This window comes from Halichoerus grypus, chromosome 6 (assembly GCF_964656455.1).
Source record: "Halichoerus grypus chromosome 6, mHalGry1.hap1.1, whole genome shotgun sequence".
NCBI classification, from domain to species: Eukaryota; Metazoa; Chordata; class Mammalia; order Carnivora; family Phocidae; genus Halichoerus; species Halichoerus grypus.
This window is the reverse complement of record NC_135717.1, coordinates 27,291,567-27,315,552: the sequence shown is the minus strand read 5'-3', so window position 1 is coordinate 27,315,552 and position 23,986 is coordinate 27,291,567. Positions and strand designations below refer to the sequence as shown.

Genomic DNA, 23,986 nt, shown 5'->3' with positions numbered 1-23,986 from the left:
GTGGGCACACCCCGAACCCTTGGTGTCTTCTTTCTCTGCCCTCACAGAAGTCGCAGGGCATTTGGCATCCTTCTCTGTATCCATTGAACTCTCTAGCTGATCTTTTGTGTCCTCCTTGAGGCAAGGATTCTGCCTTTTATAATCTAATCTCCGTGTCCGGTTCCCCTACTTGGGCTTGAATTCTCTGCCATGCACTCTCTCTGGGTGAGCCCTGTCCCCTCTCCCAGCCTCTGACAATTAGATGAGATGATGCATGTCCCATACACAAGCCGGAACGTGACAAGCAGTTACGGCATCTAATAAGTTGCCAGTGTTGTTATAGTAGCGGCTTAAAAATAAACAGGCTGGGGGCGCCTGGGTGGCTCAGTCGTTAAGCGGCTGCCTTCAGCTCAGGTCATGGTCCCAGGGTCCTGGGATCGAGCCCCGCATCGGGCTCCCTGCTCAGCGGGAGGCCTGCTTCTCCCTCTCCCACTCCCCCTGCTTGTGTTCCCTCTCTCGCTATGTATCTATCTGTCAAATAAATAAATGAAATCTTAAAAAATAAAAAATTAAAAAAAACAGGCTGGACTGCTCTAAACTCACGGATGGAGGTGCACCTGCTTTAAAGCACTTGACGCATGCCCAAAATATTGGGCAGGAACAGGTTTCTTTGAAATGGGGTCGTTTCTCTTGTTGATTCCCATTATAATTTTAAGGAGAACGTACTCAACTTTTTAATTTCTGGCTGGGCCTAATCACGCTTTGGCCACAAGTTCCTGGCCCCTCCACCATCAAGCATTTAGCAATCCATAAACAAGGCTTAAGCTGCTATTTAAAGCAACTCTGCTGTTAATCCTTTTGTCAGAGCAAATCCCTTTGGAATGTGAATAACCTCCCCCTGTCCCCCCAGCTCTTCCCTTTTGCTCCCATTGTGTAGACTCCAGTTTTCCAGTTTGATTTCTTGTAAGGTAGGCTTGTTGGAGGAGCGGGGGTCTGGAGCTGGAGGAAGGATGGACTCTTAAGAGTGACTGGTCCGACGTCCTCATTTATAAAGGACGGGAGAATGGGGATCTGGGGAGAGGGGAGCTTTACGCATTTAGGTAGTAGCAAAGCAGAGGCGAAGCCTGTGTCTCCAAAAGTGTTTTTTAGCTGTTACATCAATGACCTTTTAAAAAATGGTCATATATGTATTTTAATATGGTGAGTGATACAGTGTTTTCCATAAATACACTAATATGAGAATAGTAATCACCTTGAGCTTGCTTGGTCCAACCACAATTCTAAGAAGCACTTGCTATGAATTCACTTTCCATGTTTCAGCTCACTTGCCCCTAACACATGGAGGTTGCACTCATGACTGTTTTACAGGTGGGGAAACCGAGGCACCAAGAGGCGAACTCACTCTTCCAAGGTCACACAGCTAATAAGTGATGGTCAGCTTCAAAGCTCATCGATTACAAACGCCTCTTGACTGCCTAAATATGCTGCCATAAAGTCTGATCTATTTTTTAAAGATTTTATTTATTTGAGAGAGAGAGAGAGAGCACAAGCAGGGCGGAGGGGCAGAGGGAGAAGGAGAAGCAGGCTCCCCGCTGAGCAGGGAGCCCCATGTGGAGCTCCATCCCAGGACCCTGGGATCATGACCCAAGCTGAAGTCAAACGCTTAACCCACTGAGCCACCCAGGCGCCCCTAAAATCTGGCATTTTTAATAGACATATTTCAGTAAACAGTGAGAGTTGGCTGGAGACAATACTAAGTTGTATGGGCGCCGGAGACACAGGGCAAGAATCGTGGAACTGTTGTGTACTCATGGGTGGTCTGGAAATGGTACAGGGTACCAAGTGTTATGTCAGGGATGCATTTAGCAGATTTCTAGTCGGGGCCTGGTAGGTGCCCAGCACTGCCTGAGGTGCCATTAACAGACAACTGTTTGGAAACAGACCAGATCAGGAAAGGGCCCTGCCCTTCCGTTCAGCGTGCAATCCAGCGGAAGGGAGTGTGTGAGAACAAATAAATAAGGCACCACAGGGGTTGTGGAAAGTGCTGGGGGAAAGCAGTGCGGTGTGGGCATATGGGTGTGAGTGTGTGTGTTAAAGAGCAGGGGCCTACCTTTACCAGGGTAATCGCTGTCACCTCGCGCAAGAGGTGACACGTTGGAGGAAACACAGAAGTGACGTGAGCAGCTTCATCTGTGCATCTGGCTGTCTTTCCCCATCATTCCCTCTTTGCTCCGGGAGCGGATGCAGAGAACTTCCAGGACCAGGCCTTCCGAAGCGCCTGAATCCCTCAAGGCCCCTGCTTGAGCCTGAAACCAGGGACTGCTCCAGGCCTGGTTCGAGGTACAGGATGGCACCACCCGGCCCCCCTCTGTCAGGTGTGGATGGATATGCTGCGCCACGGGTGATTTATTTTTTGTTTTCTATGTGAGAGAGGCGGCAAAGACACAGGTAGCTTATTATTAAACAGATCCATCTGTGTCCTTACCTATAGGTGATGTCAGAGGGGAATCAGGTGGGTTTGGAGTACAGATTTTAACTCAAACTCAGAGCTGCTCCCTGACCCTAGCTGACTGCTTCTGCTAAGTGAAACAGCCGGTGGGTACCTATTTCTGGAAATCCCTTCTCCTAGGCAAAGACGTGGAAAGTTAGATGCCTTCTGAACGGGGCAGGTAACGAACACAGACAGGGGTGGTGGCCACATGGGGACAGAGAGCACTTATATACCCTCAGAAGTGGACAGTTGCTTCTCAGCTCCGGCCGATGGAAGTGGGGACCCCATGTGGCCAGATCTGCTTTTTCAAGGAAGGCCGGACATCCAGAATTTGAACAACACACAGTCTTCCTGAACTTTAGATATTTGGCAACTAGTTGAAAACGTTGAAAATGCATTGCAGGCTAAACCCAAAACATATCTAAGAGCCGTATTCAGCTCCTGGGTGACTGGTCGTTGGCCTTCTGTCTGAGGACCCCTGACAACCAGGCTGGCCAGCCGAGAGACCAAATGGGCGTGGAGTCTTCCAGAACTTGGTGGGAAGTAAAGGGGAGGACATGGACCAATCACCTGTCTACCGGAGGTTGGTCGTACAATGCCGCCTCCTTCACTCTGATCTGCTTTTGTTCTAAGAGCTGGCCAGTCCTTGAAGTCCTTGAGCTCCCATGCCTAGGTCATTTGTTTCGTGGCTTGTGAGTGATTGCAGACATTTACTCAGGGCTCTGTCTGAGCCAGGGCCCCATGGCAAGTGCTTTCCATACATTCTTAGCTCAGTTGACCCTCATGATTAACCCCTTCAGGTGGATCCTAATGCTATCCCACCTTAGAGATGGGAACCGCCGAGCTCTGAGAGGTTAACCCCTTTGCTTAGGGTCACACAGCTAGAACCTAGCTGAGTGAAGTCTTCCTGGCCTGTCTCCAGGGCCTTAGAGTTGAAAGATACTCATGACTCTCTTTTTGACCTAAGGCAGTTCTTAATTCACCTCTTAAAATTTAAATGTTCCTTTTGTTTAAGCTGTTCATCTTATCCTTGCCATTCAAAGTCAACATTGGCCGTTTGGGGACCATATGGGAGGCACCCTCATTGGCTCTGGGAGAACAGGGGTGGCTGAGACTCGGGTCCCGCCCATCACCAATCTTAAGGAAGATCAGTGCCAAGACGGAGGTAGTCACGAGGTACTTGTAGTTGGTGATGGTGGTGGTAGCAGGGAGCTAGGAACGCAGGGAGCTAGTCAACTTGTCTTTGAGAGATCAGGAAAGGTCTCGAAGAAAAAAAATCTGAGTTGAGTTGGGAAGGGTAAATAAGAATTCTCCAGGTGGGCCAGGAAGAGAAGGCATTCCTGCCCAAGGGAATGGCCTGAGCAAAAGCAAGAAGCAGCATCTCTGTGTTTGCCTGGAGGGACTGTGGTGTAGAAGGATTGTCCCTCCCCCTGGGATCTGCCTGGGTCTTTCTCCGAACCCCCCCCCCCCCCCCCCCGCCCTTCTCCTTCCACCAGAACAAGTCTCTGCCCCCAGATGGTTGGAAGGAAGCAGATGCATCTCAGCAGGGAGCGAGGCATGCTTTTGTCTTGGGACCCAGGACTGTGTAGTGGTTTGGAACTTGTCCTCTGGAATCAGACCCCCCTGCCGGGTTCAGATCCTGGCTCTGCCCATGGCTGTGACCTTGAGGAGGTCACTTTACCTCTCTGAGCCTCAGTTTCCTGACCTGGGACATAGGCACGAGAGTAACTCCCTTGGGGGTCTCCAGAAGGTAATGCACTAAAGCACCTTGCATAGGTCTTACTGCTCAATCAGTGCGCAGAGTGGGGACTGGTCTCCCCAGGACTTGTGGGTGGGTGTCCACACGGCTCTCAGCACCCTGGTCGGTTCCCAGTGCCTTCAGAGGCCATCGGATTGGTCGGGCACGGAGCGTGGGCCTGCTGAGCGCGTTTGGCCGACTGAGCCACCCAGGCACCCCAAGAACATGATTCTGAAAAGACCTGGTCCAGATTCTGGACAGATGGACCCACTGTGCCTCCATTTCCTCATCTGTTCAATGGGAAAAATACCAGTGACTGCCTTATGGGCTGGCGGTGGGGATTTATGACAGAAGGTTTACAGAGAACCAAGCATAGTGCCTGGCAAGAGCTCAGTCAATGGTAGCTATTCTCATTATTAGTTGAGAAATAGGTTAATTCCTAGAAGTCGTTGGTCTTCCTTCTGTAGTGGTTGCCTGGACTTAGAACCATAATTTCATAGACGGTCAGAGCTGAAAGGTTAGAAATTTTCTAATCCAACCCCTTAAAATAAAATTTTATTTTATTTTATTTTAGTATTGCCTTTTATTCTCTCTTTCTTACAGCTGAATGGCATTAAATAGTTTTTCTCAACTTGTTTGGTCCAACTTTACTGGGGAATAGTTGACTTGTGATAAATTGCAGATACGTAAAATGTACAATTGGATGACGTCATCAGCACGCTATTGATGGCCCCCGCCCACTGCACCGTCCCTGGGAGAAGCTCGCATTTTCTTGCAGTGAGAGTTTGCTCAGAAGGCCCGGGGCATCGCTGTCCTGACGGACTGTGCTAACCCCGCAGGGGTTTCCCGTCTCTCAGCTGCCTGTCTGATTTTTAAAGCTGCCTGTCAGGTGTTGGAGATCGTGTTAGAAGTGAGCCGTTTGGGCTGAGTTTGGGAGAAGCTGCTGTCAGACGGGGCCTCTTGAGTATTTCCTTCTATATTTAGGCTTTATGGGGAGCCAACTGAAGTTAGCAGCGGTTATTTTAGGAGGTAACGCGGTGGAGCGGACCGTGGTGGGTTGGGCCGTTCGCCCAGGGGAGCATTCGACAGTTGGCTTAGACGGACGTCTGGCACGAAAACCCGCTCGCCTCTGACCATTCTGGGATCGGAAGGTACACTTTTGGCTGCCCTCGGCTTTGTTTCTGGCAACAGTCCTGAGAGGGGGGTTTGGAGTTGTACCCATTGAACAGATGAAGCGGTTGAGACTCGGTAACTTTGCGGCATGCCTGTGCTTGCAGACTGGTTGTGATAAAGCTGAGAGAGGACAGAGATTTTAGACTGCTTGTTATGTAGCCCTTGTAAAAATCAAGCTCCTTGGAGTGTTTGGTGCATGGGAAAAATACCAGAAAGTAGAGGGTGGAGGTGGGCTTGAATCTGAGATTCGTAGGACATGGGATGAAAGAACTCGGACTTGGAAGGTCAGTTCGGAGCTCGGCTCTGCCTCCCACGAGCTCTGTGACCCTGGAGCAGTTACTGACCTGTCGCTTGGCCTCTCTTGTCTCCGCTGTGAACGGGGAATCTCTGCCTCGCAGTGTCCTCATGAAGCTGGAAAGGAGAATTGCAAAGAGAGAGGACCGAAGAAGTACTTAGCACATAATAGATGCTTGATAAATGGTAGCCATGATTGCTTTACTTGAACGAAAGGGAGCCTTCCTAGAAACGACCTCTGTTAGAAGGAGGCATCTTGCTGGAATACCGACTAGGATTTCAGGTTTGGTTCTGCAGGTGGGTATTAAAAGGGCCACCTTTTGGAAAACGGCTGCTTTCTGGTGACCCGGCAGAAGAAAACTTCAGGCACGTTTCCTTGTAAGGGCCTGGCCTGTTGGAGAAACTCCAGTAGATATAATCAAAATTATAAAGGTGATTATATTAAAATGATTATTATTTTGTTGTTTAGAAAAAAACGTGTCTTGGAACAATCGAGCTCCCATTTGGTATGGGAACTACGGTGTCTCTGTCTCTGTGTGTGTGTCTCTCTTTTACACACACAGTCCCTCCAACCCTGTGCCTAGTAAATGCTTGTTGATGGCGTTCACTCACTGAGCATCTATTGAGTATCAGCTGTATGCCATGCCCACAGGATTAAAAACCCCTAACATTTGCGTATACATGTCGGACCAACTCTAATTCTAAACTATGGAGAAAGAAGCCCAGGAGAAAAAGGACAATGCAAATACTCTGGGTATCTCAGTTCTTCTGAGCCTCGGTTTTTCTGTCTCTATAATGAGCACAGCTGGATGTGATAGTCTCCAGGTTCTTTGTAGCTCTGTGATTCTAGGTCTCAGCCGAGGTCAAGAATTTCTTTGGCTTGTGTGACCCCCAGCAGGCTGATTCCGAGCTGCTTGCCCAGCCTCCGCTTCAAGGGGAGATGGCCCCAGGCTGAGCTGCTGTGCTCAAATGCTCAAATCTTGTAGGCATCCCATGGTTAAGCCAGAAATAGGAAATAAGTCCTGTCTGGGTCTTGGGGGCTCCCTGAGCATTCTGGTTATCTTTGGAACAGAACTTTGAATTGTGGAAAGGATAGACTCATTGCTTGGGATCCCAGCTTCATTCCCACAAAGGCCTTCCCCGTGGGGATGTGTGTCAGGGAGAAGTCTTGAGAGGCTTGGAGGAGGGGGACAATGAGCCAACCAAGTGGTTTTCATCTGCAGCGGGTAGATCAGGCTAGCTGCACGCAGGATTAAACCTTGGTTGGGGGGGGGGGCGCGCCTCGGTGGTTCAGTCAATTAAGCGTCTGCCTTCGGCTCAGGTCATGATCTCAGGGTCCTGGGATGGAACCCATCCCTCATTGGGCTCCCTGGTTCGTGGGCAGTCTGCTTCTCTCTGTCTTCCTCTGCCCTTCCCCGCAGCTCACGTGCTCTCTCTCTCTCTCAAATAAATAAATAAAATCTTTAAAAAAAGGATTGAACCTTGGTCCCCACTCCTTACAAGTGTTTTTTACCTTTCTGAGCCTGTGTTTTCCTTAAAATAATACCTGTGGTTGTTGTGGGTAGAGTGACCTACTTGTCCTAGTTTGGGACATTCTCTTTTAGTAATGAACACCCATGTCCTCAGTTTCAGGGAAACTGAATGGCGGTCACATTAGTTATGAGGTTGAAATAAACCAGAGCACAGAGCACATAGTAGGGGTCAGGAAATGGGAGCTGACAGGAAGTGGTGTATATATAGTTCGAGTGTGTGTGTGTGTGTGTGTGTGTGTGTGTGTTGTAGGGTGATGTTTTTTGCTATTTCTCTTTCAACCTACAAATGCCCGTGGCATTTACATAAGCCATAGAACTCAGAGCTGTAAATTGATGTTTGTCTAACTGAGATTGATTTTTTTTTTTTGGTCTTTTTTTAGACAGAAGATATTTTATCAGACTTTAATATGCTGCGACATATCACTTGATTTTTTTTTCATTGTCTATAATGATAATGAGGATTGAATCATTTGTAAAGCTTGGTAGGTAGTAGCAACCTATGGTTTAGATGGTGTGGGATACGTTATCATCCCTAAAAATGCAAAGTAGAAACTACTTGAAACTCATCGTGAAAATCTTCAGCGTGTTAGTCCACTGAGTTGGTTTTCAGAGGTTCCTTTGGACCTGTTGGTGTAAAGTCATGTAAATATGATCTAGGTTGTAGGACCAAAAGCTGGCTTCTGGGAAAGATGCATGTCACTCTGCACATGAACCTCATCCGTGATTCTCTGCTGCTCTTTGGATAAAATGCAAACTTCTTAGGACCCCCAGGGACTCCGTGGCTCAGCCCTTGCACCAGATCCTCCCTTGTCTCCTGTGCCCCTCACGCCTCAGCATTCTAGGCTCAGGCTTCTTCTCTTTGTTCCTTAAAAGTGATGTGTCCCTTCCTGCCTCAGAGCCTTCGTTAATGCTGTTCCTTCTCCTAAAATGCTTGTCCACTTTCCCGTCTTGGGTGAGTTGATCCTTGCTCTTTCTTTGAAGCCCACTTTAATTCTCCCTTCCTCAAAGAACCTTCCTGATTCCCCCATCATGGGTGAAGTTCCTCTGTTTTGTGTCCTCCCTACGTCCTCCTCTTGGGCAGCGTGTATCACAAACGTAACTAAATCACTGATTTTGTCATCAGTTGTTTGATATATGATGATTGAATCGATCCCTCCCTGTTCCGTCCAGGTTGGCATACCTTATGTGTTTACTGAAAAGGCAACAGTTGTGGACTTTTACAGGCTTTATGAGAGGCTCCATTTCAGAGTATTCAAGAGCAGGGGATCTGGAGCCAGATCTCCTGAATTTGGTCAAATTCTGGCTCCAACATTTTGCCGCTGTGTGACTTTGGGCATCTTGGATAACCTCTCAGAGTGCAGTTTCCTCATCCATAAAATAGAGGCTAATCACAGTCCGTGCCTTATGAGGTAGTCGCACGGATTGAGGATATCCAGGTCCCCGGCTTACAGTAGTGCCTGGCGGGTAGCGTGGTTGGTGCAGGTGGGGGTTGTTAGTATTCATTCCATTAGTGCGGTAATCCCCTTGACAGACCGACCCGGCTAGCTTAAGGAAACCTGGAAGGAGAGAATATTACTTATTGGTGCCACATTGCAACTTTGTTTTGTTTTAGCAAGTTGAGTGGTCATCAAGGAGTTGTTTAAAGCCTCAGTCTCCTCATCTGTGAAATGGGGGCAGCATTACCTCCTCCACATCCCCTATTCCTCGGTGCCCACTCACGGGGTTAGGGTGAGAGTTCAAACAGATGGGGCTGTAGATGGCCATGTCTGGGTCGAAACCCGCAGCAGGTGCTCGAGGACCTTTAGCGGCCCGAGCACAGCGAGGAACTGATGAGTGTCTCCTCAGATGCTGCAACCAGGGATGCCCGGGCCGTGCCTGGGTCTCAGGGCTTCAGCTGCAAATCCGGGGAGCCACAACAGCCCTTCCGGGATAGGTCTGCTTCTCTCTGATTTAAAACAAAACAAAAAATAATCCTGAATGGTCCAAGGTGTTGGTTTTATATGGCGGCTAATGAGATAGCAGGACAAGTAATTGGAGAATACGTTGCTAACAGACACAGTAAATACAGCTCTGATGATACATGAGCAGTTCTCAAATGGCTCCTGATACAATGAGATTGTATGAGGTCAAGAGCGCATTGGAAAACAGACGTTTAGTAGGTATATTACGGCCTCCAGTGATTAGTCCTTAGAGCCCACACTTTTTAAAAGAAATACTTATCGGATGATGATTGTGAACCAGACATTATTCTAAGTGCTTTACAGATATGAACTCAGTCAGTCCTGATAGCAGGCTTGAGGGGTAGGTGTTATTATTCCTCCTATTTCTCATGGGGAAACTGAGGCACCAAGATGTTAAGTAACTTGCTCAAGGTCGAGCAGAGTAATCCACCAGGCCCGCGTTTGAGTGCGGGTAAACTGATGCAGGAGTCCGTGTTTTCCACCTGCTCCAGAGCAGAAGTCACATGGAAGCACGCCAGAACTGGAAATTAGTCCCTGGCCCGTTCCAGGGAAATTAGTCCCTGTCCCCTGGAACGGGCCAAACCAGCTGTCCTTGGTCCTGATATCTGCAGGTCCTTCCGGGAATGCAACTTGTCTGCTGGATTCTACAATCCAGTCGGGAGGGTTTTAGCCCTCCAATTAATGGAAGCCACACAGCCTCTTCTCTCTACCTTTGACATTGTGCCCGCCCCCCCTTCAAACCCTTTCCCCATACCAATTTTCTTTCACTGGGTTAAAATGTGTAAGTAGTTTACCATACCTGCTGGAAAACAGGGTCTTAATTAGCCTTAATTTTTGAAGTCTGCAGCTGTAAACTGTGTTGAAAAGATTGAAAAGATTAGTGCACTAGTAATAAGATAATTGTCCCTGAGAAATGCTGTTAGCATGTAAATACAGTTAGCGTGTGAAATCAGAGCAACTGTAATATTTCCCCCCTTTTGGTGTTTAAAGATGTTCCTGCATGAATAATTATAACTAAATGCAAAATGCAGAAATAAAAGACTCCCTGCTTTCCCTTTTCTTCTTTCTTGTTAATGTCCCGGCTCAGAAATAAATGTCTGCTCAGTGGGATCTCTCCTGGAGCGGGCTTCCCCTTCCCACCATGGTGGCCATTTGAAATTAGTACCAGGGGTGGGGTGACTCGGAATTCCCCAAAATGAGGGATGCCAGGCAAGCATGACCCACAGATCTCACTGCAGCTCTTTGGAGGACCTCAGGCGGAAGAGACCACACTTGTACTCACGGGAATGCTCACAGACGTTTGCATGTGTGTGCTTATGGGCACACACACACAATCCTATGTGAGCCAGAGAATGATGGTCCAGGCTCCATTCAGCAGAAGCAAATGGAAGAAACCTCTATCTACCTTCTTGGACCTAGAAAAGCTACAATAAATAATCTTGCACCTGCCACCACGGAAGGGGCCTGCCTTATTTCTGTTGAGTTTTTGTAGGTTTGGAGAAATGGGGAACTTGATTTCATTTTATGATGTCAGTACGTGGAATATCGTCCCAGGAGCCCGTGGCTCAGCAGATACGCAGTATATCCTCTACAGAGGAACCTCTCTGCTGCTCCATCTCCTGTGAGCTGATCCGTCCGTGGAGCTCCTCTCCTTCTGCTCGGCCTTTCATTCCCAAGGCCCGTCTTTGCAGTCGGAGCTTGACTTACAGGCAGGAAAACCTACAACTCCTGAGTTGGCTGGGTTCTGAGCGTTCATCTTCTAAATTCCAGCCCAATGTGACTTGGGGTTCAGTTGATTTAGTTTAAGAACGTACCGAGTGCTGTCTGTGTGTAGCCGCAGGACTTGGTTAAACATAAAAACAAAAGAAGATCGTCCCTGGCCTTGAGAAAGCAGGACCAGTTGTCAAAATAGTATATAGTGGGGAGTGATAAGGGTAGAGGACCCCCACCCCTACTCGTGGGCGTGGACTCCCCTCCCAACCCAGTGTTCTTGGATGTGTGCTCATCTGTGCTTTTTAAGTCAAATTGTCCTTGGATTTTGTAGCCAAGTGTGCTTTACAACCACCCTATGATCCAGATCATGTATTTCTCTCTAATCCCAGGGCCTTCGCTGAGGGTGTTGGGGCTTCATAAATCCAAGACTGCAGAGTCCAGGGCCCATGGCGGCCACGAGGCCACCTTAGGAAGGGAAGCCTGCCTGGGGGCTGGGTAGGCTGCAGGACACATGCCCCTTCCACAGCAGACACCTGCTCCCCAGATCCAGACCACTGGTGCCTTATGAAGGTGATGGGTTCATGTTGTCAGGTCTCCCGATTTTCCAAGAAATGCCAGGACTTTGCAGTTTTACATGAAACCTCCCGAATATTAGGTGTTGGCATCGTATTGAACATTTTCCTATTGAAAACCTTGTGTGGGCTAAACAAACATGTCTGAATGGAATACTTCCCACATGCCCCCAGTAGGCTTTTCGCTACCTGCACAATAAATCCTTGAAGGGGAGGCTCTCAACGTGCTTGCAGAACAGGCCACTGTGGGGTCGTTCGCAGGGAGTCCTACCGCATCTTGAATTTGGTCACCTCGAGACCGCAGGCTTACCTTGCCTCTTGCCTCTCCAGTCCTTTCTCGTCCTGCCCCGCCCCCTCTGCACAGATGTCTCAATGAAGTTCGTGGGAAGGGAGCACTCACTACCATGAATAGATCCTACAGTTATGCCAAACGTGTCACGCATGTGAGCAAGCCCCCCCCCCCAACCCCAGTGCAGAAAAGCATAAAAATAAAAGGGGATCTTTGTAGACTTTGGGTCAGCCAAGCAGCGCTGAGCACCATGCTCGTCTCCTGGGTGCTGATTAGCAGCTTGCTTGGGGGTCTCAGGCTCTTGCCTGACCTCGGCACAGGGTCTGGCAAACTTGGCTTTCTGGGTGTAGAATGGGTTGTTTCAGAAACAAAGCCATTGAGACTGAGTTGAGGCGAGTCCTGTATTCACTGATGAAAGGAGCTCATTGTATGAAATCCATGTGCCCTGCCGGACCCCCTTCCTCTGGCCTCCTCCTCCTCCTCCCTGTCCCCCAGCTGGGGCTTTGTCAGTGGTCCGCAGGATGCTCTATCCCGGGCTGTGCTTTCTTCCCATTTTCCTGTCTCCGCAGCTCTGGGGTTGCCCTGTGCAGAAGGAGAGCCGGGCTCAGAGCCCCCGTGCACGTTCTCGGCTCCTTAGGCCAACTCTGTTGTCGTGGGTGATGAGAGCGCTTCCTTCCGGGACAGCTAGGAACAAACAGCCAGTTCATAGGCAGCTGTATGCGTTGGCCATGCAGGAAGCCAGAAAACAGTGGTGCTAATAACCTCTTCCTGTTCTGTGCTCTGCACCAAAGCCCACCGCCACCTCCCCTGTCTGGTCCCACCACCCCAGGAAAAGTCTAGACTGTTGAGCTCCAGGTAGAGGCTCCTAAAAGAATAAACCACAGTGTTGAACTTGCAAATTATTAGAGCTTTTCTCTTTCGTCTCTCAAGTTCCGGCATCCAGAACTTTTCTTTCTTGGGACTGGAGGTGAAGATGGGGTCATGTTGACTAAGCCATCCAGGGGCTAAAATGGTACCTTCCTTTGGGGGGATCAGTAAACTGCGGTGGTTAAAAGATGGGGTTGGAGGGTCACAAACTCAGGCCAGCCCAGGTGGGTAGGGTGAGGGTCATGGCCAAGGGGAGGGTGTGTCCCCACCTTAAGGAAGGAGCAGCTGCTTGGCTTCGGCTGCAGCCATGACAACCAGCATGCCCACCTGGCCGGGTCTTCTGACATTTTAAGAAAAGCCAGAAATCTAGATATTGTGAAATCACCTAATTTTTGAAGGTTGGCAACTAGTGAAAAAAAATGTTCAAGTACTGTGTACTGTGTAAGTCAATCCATACCACATCTGAGCATTTTGGTTACTTTTTTTTTTTTTTTTCTATGAAGATAGGAAGGTTCAGCGGGCCTGTCTCTGTGGCTTCTGGGCAAGTCTCGTTACCTTCCTGAGCCTCTGTTTTCTCCCCTGTAAATTAGCAACAGTACTACGGGAGGGTCCATAGTCTGGGAACTAGAGGCAAATACACATTGTCATCGAGGGCATCTCCCAAACGTAAGAGCATAATATAAAATCATCTTGGGGCGCCTGGGTGGCTCAGTCGTTAAGCGTCTGCCTTCGGCTCAGGTCATGATCCCAGGGTCTTGGGATCGAGCCCTGCATTGGGCTCCCTGCTCAGCGGGAAGCCTGCTTCTCCCTCTCCCACTCCCCCTGCTTGTGTTCCTGCTCTCACTATCTCTCTCTCTTTGTGAAATAAATAAATAAAATCTTAAAAAAAAAAAAAATCATCTGTGTTTCCGGACTCCATGCCCATCCTGTAGTAGCCATCCCATGAGGATGGGATGGGGATTTATTAAAATAATGAATTGCTAAATGTGCTTCATAAGGATTTTCATCATAGGTATCTTAATGGCCATCGTCACTGATGCCGTCATTGTCCTCCCCACCATCGTGATCACTGAGAAGCCTAGGAGAAGGCCGGGGGCAGGAAGGAGGCACTGAGTCTCTCTCGCCTGAAACCTCCTGACTTTGACCTTGACTCTCACCGTAGGAACCCTCTGCCCGTCTGTCCCCGGCAGGTTCGCCTGCCAACCATCTCTTCCAGTCTAGGAAGAAGTCTCCCCAGTTCCAAGGCACAGCCTGGAGCTGAGGCCCTCCCCTTCTGCAACCACGACCAAGCTCTCCCCTCCACCACCACGTGCCCGGCATCCTGGGATTGGTTTCCCCCCATGGCTTGAATCAGCAGGTCTGTGTGTGGCCTCTTGGAAATGCTCCAGTCCCGAAGCACTGCTGAATCAGTTTTCCCAGAGCTGGGATATGCTATCCTTTGAACAAAAGATGTCCTGGTTAGAAGCTCTTGTGTGGAGGGAGGGGAAGAAGAGGAAATGAAGAAAAGGCAGGACGGACATGCATAGAAATTTATTTTGGCAAAAAGGGATGAACCCAGGATGTGGTACCAAGAACCTTAGGCCCTTAGGACGTTCATTTCGCATCCTCGATCTCCTCCTCCTCACCAGAAAATGAAGGGCTTGATTGAGGTCAGGGACAGAAAAAAGTCTCATCTCCTAGGAATGGGAATCTATTGGTAATGTCTGCTCATAGGGCCGTATTGAGACTTTGAGGCCAAGTACTTTCTTGGTGATCTCCACCTTGGGCACCATGTAGGAAGGTGCTGCTCACCTATCCTGCACTTCTAAGTCTCTTCCTGGCACAGTCTTGGCTTCTGGGTCTCACATCTAAACAGTTTCCCCGTGGGACAGAAGACCCACCCAGTAGCCCCAGAAACGATAGAACAAAAACCTAGTGTCTTTGGAACCCTGGACAGTGTCTGTAGGACACTTGACAGCATTGGTTCCGGTGGGCCGCCTGCCATCTTGGTGACCACAGCAAGTGGGTGCAAAATTGGTAGGTGCCACGGCCTGTGCCTGGGGAAAAGCTAATGATTGGGCTGAGCTGGGGATGCGGCTTGTGTCCAGGCGGAGCCCAGGTGGCCAGCTTCAGAAGGATGTGGAGCCCTGGAGGGATCTACCAGCTTGGGTGGAGGCTGCGTTTCTCAGATTTCTCTTGGCACGTGGCATGTCTTGTTTCTGGTCTGAAATGCCTTGGAGCTCTGAAAAGCAGAACACTACAGTGTGATAGTCCTTGCCCTCCAAGAGGAAAGTGACTTGTGGTTCGCCGGCTGTACACCAAGACTGAGCGGGCTCTGCTCTGCCGTCTGAGTCAGGCTTCACATTGTCCATCCGAGTTGGTTATCCTTATGATTATTGTGACAAGCTAAAGAATTAGCCTGAAGACCCCCAGCAAGGAGATGGGAAGATCTGGTATGAGGAGCATGTGATCCAGTTCTCTGCTCCATAAGGCTTCTTAGGGTGAGCTACTCCTAGAACCATGAGCTACTCCTAGAACCGTGAGCTAGTCCCAGAACCATGAACTCTTGGTTTAGTGATTCCAATTCACGATGTGGTTGTACTACTAGAAAGCAGTATAACTCTATGGTCCAAAAGTGTAGCCCTTGGGAGCTGGGCTGCCCTGGTCTAAATCCTGGCTCTGCTACTTACTAACAAGTAACGTGAGCAAATTACTTTCTCCTCTGAGCCTGTCGTACCATCTGTAAAATGGAGCTATTCATTGTTGTTATGGGGTTTAAATGAGATCGATCTTACAATCCACTAACGATAATGTCTTACATTCACTATGAGCCGATGTTAGCTACTCCTCTGATTATTGTTGATACTGATCAGCCATGCGACCCTGGGCGAATTGCGTTAATCAGTGGAGGTGACAGACGCAGTTGCTCACAGTGCCAGGAACCTTGCTGTCTTGGAGGAATGTATGTCCCGTGTTGCTGAATCTCTCATTTTTAAAAAGAGAAGTGAGAAATCTGGGGTTGCCTGTGAAGTATCCTGGTTTTAGGACCTTGGCAACAATTTCAAATCTTTCATCAATGTTCCAGGCCCCAAAATACCCCCCAGCATGAATCATCCAGATGCCACCGATTGGCCACCCCATCTTAACACTTTAGACCTCAAGTCTCTCATCTTTCAGGTAGATGTATTCAAAACCTTGTAGTTCCAAGAATTGTGATTCTGTGTGCTTTGCAAAGAATCACAGAACCTCTTGAGGCACACACAGAACAGAGTGTGTTTCATACATAATGGTTTAGATTTTTGATAACTGTTTGTTCTCAAAGATGCACACGCCAACCTGGAGAAGCATTAAAATCATTCCCAGGTTTCCATGCCCCTGTGGCTTCTTCTGTTTTCCAAGGCCGTGGGTGGTGAACCAACTCTAAGCGCCTGAAGTTTATCTTGAGGTTCCATTGCTTAGTTCTGGAGTGTAGCCTAAAAAATGTGGAGGGAATGCAGAGTAGCAAAGAGACCCGTAAATGTTTAAAACTTTGAAAAACAGAGACCGATGACAGAGCGAGGAAACTTCCCCCCCATCCCCCAGCCCAGTTTTAAGGGCCTGACTCGATCTGTCACCATACCGCTAAAGCAGTGTGAGCACCCTTGACCTGTCAGTGAGGTTTCTGTTTTCTTCCCAGTCTTACTTAAAGATGAGTTGGCATTTTCCAACAAGGTGCACGCTGTGTGATTCTGGCTGGCGTTCGCATTCCAAATGCAGCCTTTCTCAGAGAACAAGGGGACTTCTGTGCTGGGGGCATCTCTCCCTTGTCGACCAGTGCTGCCCGCCATGCACGTGCTCGGCCTTCACCCCAGGAGCTGCTGACACAGGAGATAAGCTTGTTGTGAAATCCCAGAGGGACATCTCGAGAAAAAGCCCCATTGTTGCGAGCACCTTGATGGCTGCATCTAGACCCTGAGGGGGAGTCGAAAGGAGCCACACATCCCTGGGGAGGGGACGCTGGAAAGAAGAAGGAGGTTGACAGGGTTTCTGGGGCAGGAGGGAGACCATCACCATATACATGGAAAGAAGGGAAGGAGCAGAAAATACCCTGTACCCCACTGTGGACTGAATGGTGTGTCCCCCTCAAGCTCACATGTTGAAATCCTAACCCCCAAGGTGATGGTATTAGGAGATGGGTGATGAGCTCTTGAGGGCAGAGTTCTCAAGAATGTGACAAGCGCCATTTTGGAAAGGACACTGGAGAGCTCCCTCACCCGTTCTTCTAGGGGAAGGCACAGCAAGGAGAAAATGGTCTATGAACCAGAATGTGCCGTCACCTTGATCTTGGACCCTCTGGCCTTCAGAACTATGAGAAATAAATTTCTGTTGTGTTTCAGCCACCCAGCCTGTGGTATTCTGTTCTAGCAGCCCAGACAGACGATGACACCCCATGATGAACATTTCTTGGGGGACACAGAGTGTGAGCACCAGAGCTCCATGCATACCTCAGACCCTCGGTGGCTGGCTGAGGACTAGAGGTGAGAGGTCCTAGTCCTGGTTTCTCACAGGCTGTCTATCACCTTGGATGCTTTCCGTCTTACATTACCCGTGCCCCAGTGTAAGGTATACAGAAGACTCCCCCAAGGCTGTTGAATAAAATGCAGATTCTTTGGCTCCTTGCCCAGAGAGATCCCGATTCACTAAGTTCATTTTGGAAACACCAGGATATTGGTTCGGGTGCCAGTTTGTGGCAACTACCAAACCTAAGCACCAGTCCTGGCTCTGTCCCTTATCAGACCTGTGTTTTTGAGCAGATTCTCCCCCCGAGCTTCAGTTCATCTGATCTGTAAAATGGGGAGCATGATACCTTCCTTGGCAGAGCTGCAAGGATTTCATGTGCTTGGCCCCAAGTAAGCCCAGACAATGAAATAGCTACATCTACCCATTTCACTGCTGTCACATAGGATTGTTTCAGCTGGCATAGATAATAACTGGCCGTTTAGAAGAACTGTGGTTTAGTCGGTTGGGTGTGGAGGGCTGTTAGCCTTCAAAAGCCTGGAAGAAGAAAACAAAGGGGAGATGATTTTTGAGCTTTTAATCATACATCAGATGTTTAAAATACCTGGCTTTATTTACCATCGAGGGCAACCCACGATGTCAGTGGTATCCCATTTTCTTTTTATTTTTTTTAAAGATTTTATTTATTCATTTGACAGAGAAGGTGAGAGAGAGAGAGCACAAGCAGGGGGAGCGGCAGAGGGAGAGGGAGAAGCAGGCTCCCCGCTGAGCAGGGAGCCCGATGTGGGGCTGGATCCCAGGACCCTGGGATCATGACCTGAGCCGAAGGCAGATGCCCAACCTACTGAGCCACCCAGGTGCCACAGTGGTATCCCATTTTTAGGATGAGGAGGTGACTCTGTATCTGGGTCTGCATGACACAGTCTAGATTTCTACCTCTTAAGCTAGTGTCATTATTTCCTAGTGCCCCTTTTAACTTGGAAAAAAAAAAGTCCTAGTCAGTTCTATACTCTCCTATAGTAGCACTGTTGGAGAATACGGTCCCACCTGTTTACATTGTGTAAATGAGAAAGGTAGAGCTCACGGAAGCTAAGAAGTTTGCCCAAGGTCACAGGTCTACTAAGGGGTTGTTATTCTGCCAACTTGCCAAACCCCACCCCAAACCCCAATCCCACCTCTGAAGAGGACTGTGTTTGGGGACAGGGCCTTTACAGAAGGGATGAAGTTCATATGCGGCCTATAGGGTGGGTCCTGATCCAGTCTGACTGGTGTCCTTGTAAGAAAGATTTGGACACCAAGGAGACGCCAGAGAATGCTCAGGCACGGAGGAAAGACCATGTGAAGACACAGTGAGAAAGAATGTGCTCATTTGCAAGCCACAGGGAAAGGCCTCAGCAGACAGCAGCTCCGCTCACACCTTGATCTTGGCCTTGCAGCCTCCAGAACTAGGGAAAAACACATTTCTGTCCCATCAGCGACCCAGTCTGGGGTGTTTAGTTATGGCAGCCCAGGCCGACTAATACAGGGGTTACGCGTGATTTCAGCCCAGGGTCTGACCCCAAACCTGCACTGTTTTCCTCTGCGTGAACTTTCTTGGCCTCCTACTGGTCCCTTAATTTGAGTGACAGCATCTCTTTGGGTGTCTGGCTTGGCATCCAAACTCAGCTACTACTTGGTGGTCTTCCTTGGTGGCCTCTAGCAGGCAGGAATGCTGTTGGTGAGATCTTGTTTCTTTCCATATCGGATCCCATGAAGAGCTCCTTGCATTTCCCGAGGCACCTGGTGTTTGATGGTGACCAAGAGTAAGGCACAATCTCCTGATGGTGGAAGCTTCTACTTCTGTAGACCCCATCAGAGGTTTTTCCAGGACAGGGGGCCACGCCAGCCTCCCGAAGTGCATCCATGCAGGGGTTGGACCGTCGGGCCTGTTGTCCGTCTGCTGACTTGATGGGCCGGATGGGGAAGTCTGGCTCTGAAGACTTGAGTCACAGGACTGTCCCATCCCCATCAAAGCCATTGCTTACCACCCAAGAGCAAACACTATCATATGAGATCTTCAAAGCTCAGGAAGAGAACACCCCTTTCAATGGCTGAGGCCAGGCTCAGGGCTCAGCACCGACCAGGGGAACCAGAAATGTTTGATTCATGCATGGAACGATAATGAAATTCCTCGTCCTCTCTCTCTTTTCTTTACGAAAGCTTCATTGCTTCTTAAAATCAGGCTTTTGGCCTCGATGGGCTCAAAAGTATTTGAGCCTGACTTCCTGGTCTTACGAGCAAGACTCATGAGGTGCCAACAAGTTTCATTTCTCCGGAATCTATAATCAGACTCCTGCCTTTTATTTAAACAGTTAGCTTTGGGAATAGGAGCATGCACAGAGTCACTTTAAAGTCCTTTCGGGCCCCCTCCTGGTGCCCACCAGGCATAGTGCTAGCGACTGAGTCGGAACTCAGGTGTGGATGGATTTGGTTCCCTGCTGTGGTGAGGTGGCTGTGTTTTGTTTTTAGTCAGGGCCCGTGTGGTAATTTCTACCAACCATGTCCACTACGTTTTTAAAAAAGGATTCTCGTGGTTAAGGCGCTGCTGCTGATTTGCCATGAGTGTTCTTCCTTGTAGTAGACACTGTCCGGGCTGCAGGATTACTTTGTCTGGGGTGGACTTGTGTTCTCCAGTAGGGCTACCGTAAAGTAGCAGAGCACAGGCATCTAGAGTGCAGGGCACTGGGGTCCGATCCAGGCTTCAGCACTGTCTGTGCAACCTTGGGCAGGTTACTCAATCTCTCTGGTCCCCAGTTTCCCCGTTTCTGTAAAGAGAATAATGGTAGTATCTACCTCACAGGGTTGTTACAAGGGGTCAGAGGAATTGTACATGTGTAGAGGTGAAGTCTGTGCCTGGAACATGGTAAGAACTGAAGTTATTAGCCATCACTTAATTAGTAACATAGTAAGTTACTCAGTATTACTAGTATTCATGACTGTTCCAAACCTTGGTCAAGTAATACGCCCATGGGATAAAGTCGAGAATGAAACAGAGGAATGAAAACGGTCTTTATCTCCGGGCGAGAGGACTCTGAGCAATCATTTCTGTTAATGTTGCTGTGATGGCATTTAAATAAATTCAGAAGGACCAGTACATTGGGCGAAGAGGGGTGAAAGCTAACTCATATATAGTGTAAGATCTTAGTGGTTGAGTTTTTTCCTTGCTCGGCATAATGTACAGCTCACATGGAGTGTGGCACATAGTAGGTCCTAGAACATAGTTACACGTTGTAATTATTTCAGGTTCTGGGGGTTTATTGGAAGACCAAGGGAGAGTATGTATCCTTATGTTTCCAAGGCTGGAGGGTTTGTACATCATGTTGGGGTTCTATCAAGGTCCATCTTTAGAAAGTGTATCAGTTAGTTATTACCACAGTGATGGCTGTATAATAAATCACCCTGAAACTCAATGGCTTGAAACAACAAGCATATATCCTGTATGTGTCTGAAGGTTGGCTGATCAAGGCTGGGCTGGGCTTCAAGCTGCAGGTTGGGTATAGTTCTGTTCCACGTGTGTCTCCTCCTCCTTGGACCAGCAGGGTACCTGGAGCGTGTTCTTCTTGCGGTGATGGCAAAAGGGCAAGAGCTCCCACTCAATCCCACAAGCATATTTTAAGCTTCTGCTTATGTCCTATTTACTAAGCTCCCCTTGGACAAAGCAAATCAAATGGGCAAGCCCAAGGTCAAGGGATGGGGAAGAACACTCTGCAAAGAAATGCAAAGTCATGTGACCAAAGGGCGTGACTAAAGGGAGTGGTGAAGAATGCAGGCCATTAAATCAGTCTACCTAGTTCCCTATTTGACTTCCCCAATTGAGTCATTGCAATAGATGATATGAAAGAGCTTTCCTTGCTTAAGGCAGTTCGTAGCTCCCAGTACCTGCATTAAGATTCCAAAAGCACTCCACTGTAGCATCGGAGCATGTTGCAAATTCCCCTTTGGTCTCTAGGAGCCTTTCCCCTGACAGACAGGAATTTACTCTACTGTAAACCAAAGAGCCCCAGTTTAGACAGACACGATGGATTAGGCAGACAGCATCATTGACCCGGTTCCACTTCGTTAACCTTTCCAATTAAGGAGGATGTTGCTGAAAGTGAGACCTCACAGATATATAGTCATACCTGGAATCTTCTGGATGGAGCCTCTGTAGGGAGAGTCTTATATTTTGAATGTGCACAGAGGGAGGGGAGCAACATTTTGTTGGCAAGTGAGCCCCAAGTGTTAATGACATGGCCACTTGGAGTACTCTGTCTTCTTCCTGGCTAGGTCATTAATGTGCTAAATAGATAAGATTGGACCCTGACCATGTTCCAGTAGGGTTTCTGATCTTGGAATACCAGATAAAGGGTTGGTGCTTTATCATATCTAGGGATCAGGCTCTAGGTTTTGTCAACATAGTTGACAGAGTTTTCTGTGGTTTCCCAAACATGGTCTTTTCCTTGAAGTTGTTCTTAGGGGTTCAGGATGGCAGTCTCCCCTCTCTACCCCTTTAGGATTCTGAGCAGTGAAGCATAAACCCTAAGCCATAGCCAAACGGGCTGTGAAGTACAGCTTAATTAATCTGGGTGCACACCCAACACCCCAGTTTAGTGCTCCACTAGGACCTGGCTTTGAGAATGAGGCTAATGTTTGAGTGCGAGAGGAAACTTCTTATCTTCTGGCTGAATCTAGATGAATGTGAATGGCCAGAGAGACAGACACACAGACTGACTCGGGGCTGAAGACCTCACAGACCAGGAGGACAGCCTTGCCTCCCAAAGACAAAAGTGGGCCCCGTCCAGTATGCTTGCTTGTCCCAGGGAAACTGGAAGAACAAGATTGATTGACTCTCCCTCCCTGCATGTGAGGATGAAGAGGCTGGCTAGAGTGGGCTCCATGAAGAATGGCTAAAACAACGAGCCAGCTCACTCGAATGGCGCGGCGAAGGTTCTCACCCATATGGCTCTCACTTCTTCACCCTTGGGAAGGAGCTAGTGAGGGTTTGAAGAGAGAAGCCTAAAATATTTTCAAGACCTCTCCAAGTTCCTTTATGGGCCAAGGCTGCAATGTCCAGAGAGGGGGAGGAGGGTTCCCCTCCATATCTTCCTGGGTGTGAGGAATATTCCATGCCTGAGTGTGAAAATTAGAATTAGATGTTCTCCTGGGAGTAAGCTTTGAGCTGTACCATTGGGGCACTGCTAGGAACTAGATTCAGAACTGGAATCGGGGGAGAGGAGCCCCTCATCTTGAGCTCAGAATGACTTCGGCATCATTATAAAGATACCACAGAGGAGTCATCAAGAAAGTGAGTTGACTGTTCACCTAGGGTAGGGGTTTAAAATGTTCCAATTTTGCTAACTTCCTTTTTTTTTTTTTTAATGTGGTAAGAACACTTAACGTGAGATCTACCCTCTTAACAAAATTTTGTGTGTACCATACAGTGTCGTTAACTATAGCTACAGTGTCATACGCCTGAACTCTAGAGTTGATTCATCCTGCGTGCCTGAAACTTTGCACCTGTTGAATAGCAAAGCCCCATTCCCTCTCCCCCAGCCCCCGACAGTCACCCTTCCACCCTCTGATTCCATGAATTTGACGATTTTAGATTCTTCATGTAAGTGGAATCATGACATTTGCCCTCCCATGTTCACTGAAGCCATACAACAGCCAAGATACGGAAACAACCTACATGTCCGTTGATGGATGAATGGATCAAGAAGATGTGGTATAGGCCTACAATGGAATGTTATTCAGCCTTAAAAAAGAAGGGAATCCTGCCATCTGTGACAACGTGGATGAACCTTGAGGACATTATGCTGAGTGAAATAAGTCAGACCACAGAAGGACAAATACAGCGTGATTCCTGCACTTCCTTCTTATTCACCCTGTAGGCCAGGGGGTGCCCACTTGCATGGCTTCTTAGAAGCCCGTGTTGGGAAATCGGCTTGCACAAAGCAAAGCTTCCAAACTGAGCTTGCACCTCACTCAGGGCCCTAAAATCGTGCCCATTCTCTGGAACAGGCAGCTTGAGGTTGCTTTCCCAGAATCGTGAATCTAAGGTTAAGTTCAGAGCTGACAGAGTGCCGACAAAAATAGCCTTTATGTGCTGGGTTTCCTGTTTTCCTTGGAAACCACTTGCTGAAAACCACTACCTCCTCCCCACCCGTCCCTCCCTCCTCTCTACCCACCCTGCCCCCCCCAACCTAAAGAGTTCATGTTTAATGACCTGCGACATTACCACCAAGCATTTCCAGTCAATTGGCTTTTGTAGAGAGTGAATGAATAGGAATTTTCTCTGGCCTTCTCTATCCTAAAAAGGCTCTTCCCCAGCCCATTGGAATGTGCTAGAAAACTAGGAATTAAGCTCTTCTTTTTCTGTCTCTATTTTCCTTCCCTCATTTTTTCCGAGACCAGACACAAATTGGTGGCCTTGCCCCTAATCGGGACTCTGTATTCTTTCAGGTTTATTTCTCATCCTCTTACGGATCCATCCTCTCCTTTGTATAGAGGATTTTAACACACTTGGAGATAATCGATGAGTGTGTTTTCTTTCCTATTTCCTTGCACTTGATCATTTTGCATGAAAAACTTGAGCCTCCTTAATCATCGGGGTGTGGGAGGAAGTTGAGGAGAGACTGGGGATGGGCCAAGCTCTTCTCACGAGTCGTGGAATGGGGGAGACAGTAAAACACGGAAGAGATCTCGCTGGGTTGGTAGGTTCCATTTTCCCCATCGCTTACGTGTGTTTTCTCTCTCTTCCCACAGGATCCTCATCCAAGTCCCCCGATCACCCTGGAGACCCAGGTCAGTACCTTCCCATGGCCTTTGTCACTTATCTCTGCACCAGCTCTCCAGGAGGCTTGGTACACCCTCTTGGCTCCTT

General features: G+C 48.5%; 1 protein-coding gene across 1 annotated transcript in view; it reads left to right on the top strand.

Moving 5' to 3' along the window:
* Window positions 1–23,986, top strand: part of XYLT1 (xylosyltransferase 1) — a 299,369-nt gene that overhangs the window by 65,575 nt on the left and 209,808 nt on the right. Inside the window, exon 2 of the mRNA XM_078074765.1 lies at window positions 23,869–23,907. Within this exon, the coding sequence (XP_077930891.1) occupies window positions 23,869–23,907 (39 nt within the window). The remainder of the gene's footprint in view (window positions 1–23,868; window positions 23,908–23,986) is intronic.